The sequence below is a fragment of the Gekko japonicus genome, unplaced genomic scaffold, assembly GCF_001447785.1.
Source record: "Gekko japonicus isolate JY-2015 unplaced genomic scaffold, Gekko_japonicus_V1.1 scaffold3738, whole genome shotgun sequence".
In the NCBI taxonomy this organism is placed as follows: Eukaryota; Metazoa; Chordata; class Lepidosauria; order Squamata; family Gekkonidae; genus Gekko; species Gekko japonicus.
The window spans coordinates 36318-38952 of NW_015168157.1; the positions used below are offsets into that span (position 1 = coordinate 36318).

Consider the following 2635-nt stretch of genomic DNA (forward strand, 5'->3'; position numbering starts at 1 on the left):
CTGAACAGGAACCGTGAGCTACCGAAGTCAAGAACCCGTGTTCCCACACAGCATCAAGAACTGCACAGACGGCTCGCTCTTCGCATCCTTTCGATGGGTCTCGACTGGATGTCTGAACAGCATTCCCGAGACCTTGGATGAAATGGAATCCTGGGGTTTTCGGCTCAACAGGTGACCCAGGATTTGCCTTTCCCGACCCAGCAGGTAGAGAAAGAGGTACTTTTCTCCCTTTCTCACAAAGCAAGAACTCGTGGGCACTCAATGAAATTGCTGAGCGGTCGGGTTAGAACGGATAAATGGCAGTCCTTCTTCACCCAGACAGTGATTAACACGTGGAATTCACTGCCACAGGAAGTGGTGGCGGCTACAAGCATGGACAGCTTCAAGAGGGAATTAGGTATATGGAGCAGAGGTCCATTGGTGGCTATTAGCCACAAGGTATAGATAAGAACTCTCTGTCTGGGGCAAGGGATGCTCTGTATTCTTGGCGCTTGCGGAGGAACCAACAGTGGGAGGGCTTCTAATGTCCTGGCCCCACTGCTGGACCCCCTGATGGCACCTGGTATTTTTGGTCACTGTGTGACACAGAGTGTTGGACTGGATGGGCCATTGGCCTGATCCAACATTGGCTTCTCTTATGTTCTTATCCCTTCCTTTTTCTTTGTTTCAGAGAGAGCTTTCGGGAAAGTACCAGCCCCACCGCTTAAGCTTAGGAGGCCTACTGAGCACCCTCCCCCAGCACCCCAACAGCTCCTTACCTCTTCTACATGAATTCAGGGAGAACATTGCTGGCAGAGTGAAAAGGCCCCGTATCCCTGGAAAGAGAAGAGGGGGAGGGGGAGAGGAGGCAGAGTGGGTCAGAGACAGCAGGCGCCATTATCATCAAACACCCAAGGAGAATAAGTTGTTGAAGGCCATTGAAATTCATAAACATAAACACAATTTCAACAGGAAAGAAGAGAGTTTAAAAATAAATAGGGCATGGTTTCCTGTCCTGAAAAACACAAAATGCTCTACATCTTGCAACAGCAATACAGATAAGATTAGAATTTCGAGAGCCCATCCATATGCAAAAGAACCTCCTCAGGAAAGCTCCTCCATTAGCATGTCCACAGCCTGGGGGAACTCCTACAAGATAATGACTCAGCCCTACCCCACCTTCCTGAGTAGATATAAATTACTTGCCTACCATTTTTTTTCTCACCTCGACACAGAGTACTCCCATCTTTCTGTGTTATACACCTCTGAGGATGACAATCACAGCTACTGGCGAAACGTCAGGTCCTACAGTGCCAAGACCACGGCCAGACAACCCGGAAAATCTACAACAGCTAACCCCAAGGAGAATTTTTGTATACCCTGTTTCCCCGAAAATAAGACCTACCCCAAAAATAAGCCCTAGCAGGATTTCTATACATTTGTGGTATAAGCCCTAGTGTGTCGTCTTGAGAAAAAATAAATATAAGACAGTGTCTTATTTTCGGGGAAACACGGTAGTTCTCGATGCTTGAAAAAAGCAAAGAACATTCTGCAGGATTTGTCACAGCCTGGACACTCCCTGTTTGAACTGCTGCCTTCGGGTAGAAGATATAGGACAATTAAAACAAGAACAAACAGATTAAAAAATAGTTTTTATTCGAGAGCTATTATTGCTTTAAACGCTGTATGAAATTGGAATTTGGGTGACATTGGTGGTTTAAGTTGCAATGTGAACCTTAAGGGAGTTATGGGATGGTTGTGAATGGTTGTGTGAGTGTATATGAGTATGGTTGTAGATCACCGAATGATTGCATCTTAATTTCGTTGTACTATGTACAATGACAATAAAGTATATTATTATTATTATTAATTATTATTATTATTATTAATCTTAAGAGACAAACACAATGCCAAAGGGCTTGGGGTTCTAGGCTGCTCGAAAGCATAGCCCAAACACAGGGGCTGTTAGGAACCGAGATACTGCGATCAATGCATGTTAATTGATGGTCCGTTTCCCCATCCCAATTATACATGATTGGCTAATCTCTCAGTAGTTGCTTCATTTGAACCCGAAGCAGCTAACTGGGGTGAAACAGAAACGTCTGTACTGTTGGGTTAGGCACCCCTTACCTATGGAAGGAAAATATTCAAGATCAGTGTGGGTGGCCGTGTTAGTCTGTCTATAGCAGCAGGAAAGAGCAAGAGACCAATAGAACCTTAAAGATTAACAACATTTGGGGCACCTTTCAGTTCAACAAAGTTTTATTCAAGGTATAAGCTTCCATGTGCACGCACGCGTCCTCAGATACAACGTACTTCTTCAGAAGTCCTTCTTCACCCAAAGAGTGATGAACACATGGAATTCACTGCCACAGGAGGTGGCGGCGGCTACAAGCATAGACGACTTCAAGAGGGAATTAGATAAGCACATGGAGCAGAGGTCCATCAGGGGCTCTTAGCCACATGGTCTAGATAGGAACTCTCAGTCTGGGGCAAGGGCTGCTCTGTATTCTCGGTGCTGGGGGGGGCAACAGTGGGAGGGCTTCTAGTGTCCTGGCCCCACTGCTGGACCTCCTGATGGCACCTGGTATTTTTGGCCACTGTGCGACAGAGTGTTGGACTGGATGGGCCACTGGCCTGATCCAACATTGGCTTC

General features: G+C 46.2%; 1 protein-coding gene across 1 annotated transcript in view; it reads right to left on the reverse strand.

Annotated features, from left to right (window-relative positions):
* DHX30 (DEAH-box helicase 30) overlaps positions 1–811 on the reverse strand; it is a gene marked incomplete at its 3' end in the record, with an annotated part of 34720 nt that extends 33909 nt beyond the window's left edge. The window contains exon 1 of the mRNA XM_015414956.1: positions 759–811. Coding sequence (XP_015270442.1) covers positions 759–786 — 28 coding nt within the window. The remainder of the gene's footprint in view (positions 1–758) is intronic.
* Between the last annotated feature and the right edge of the window lie 1824 nt (positions 812–2635).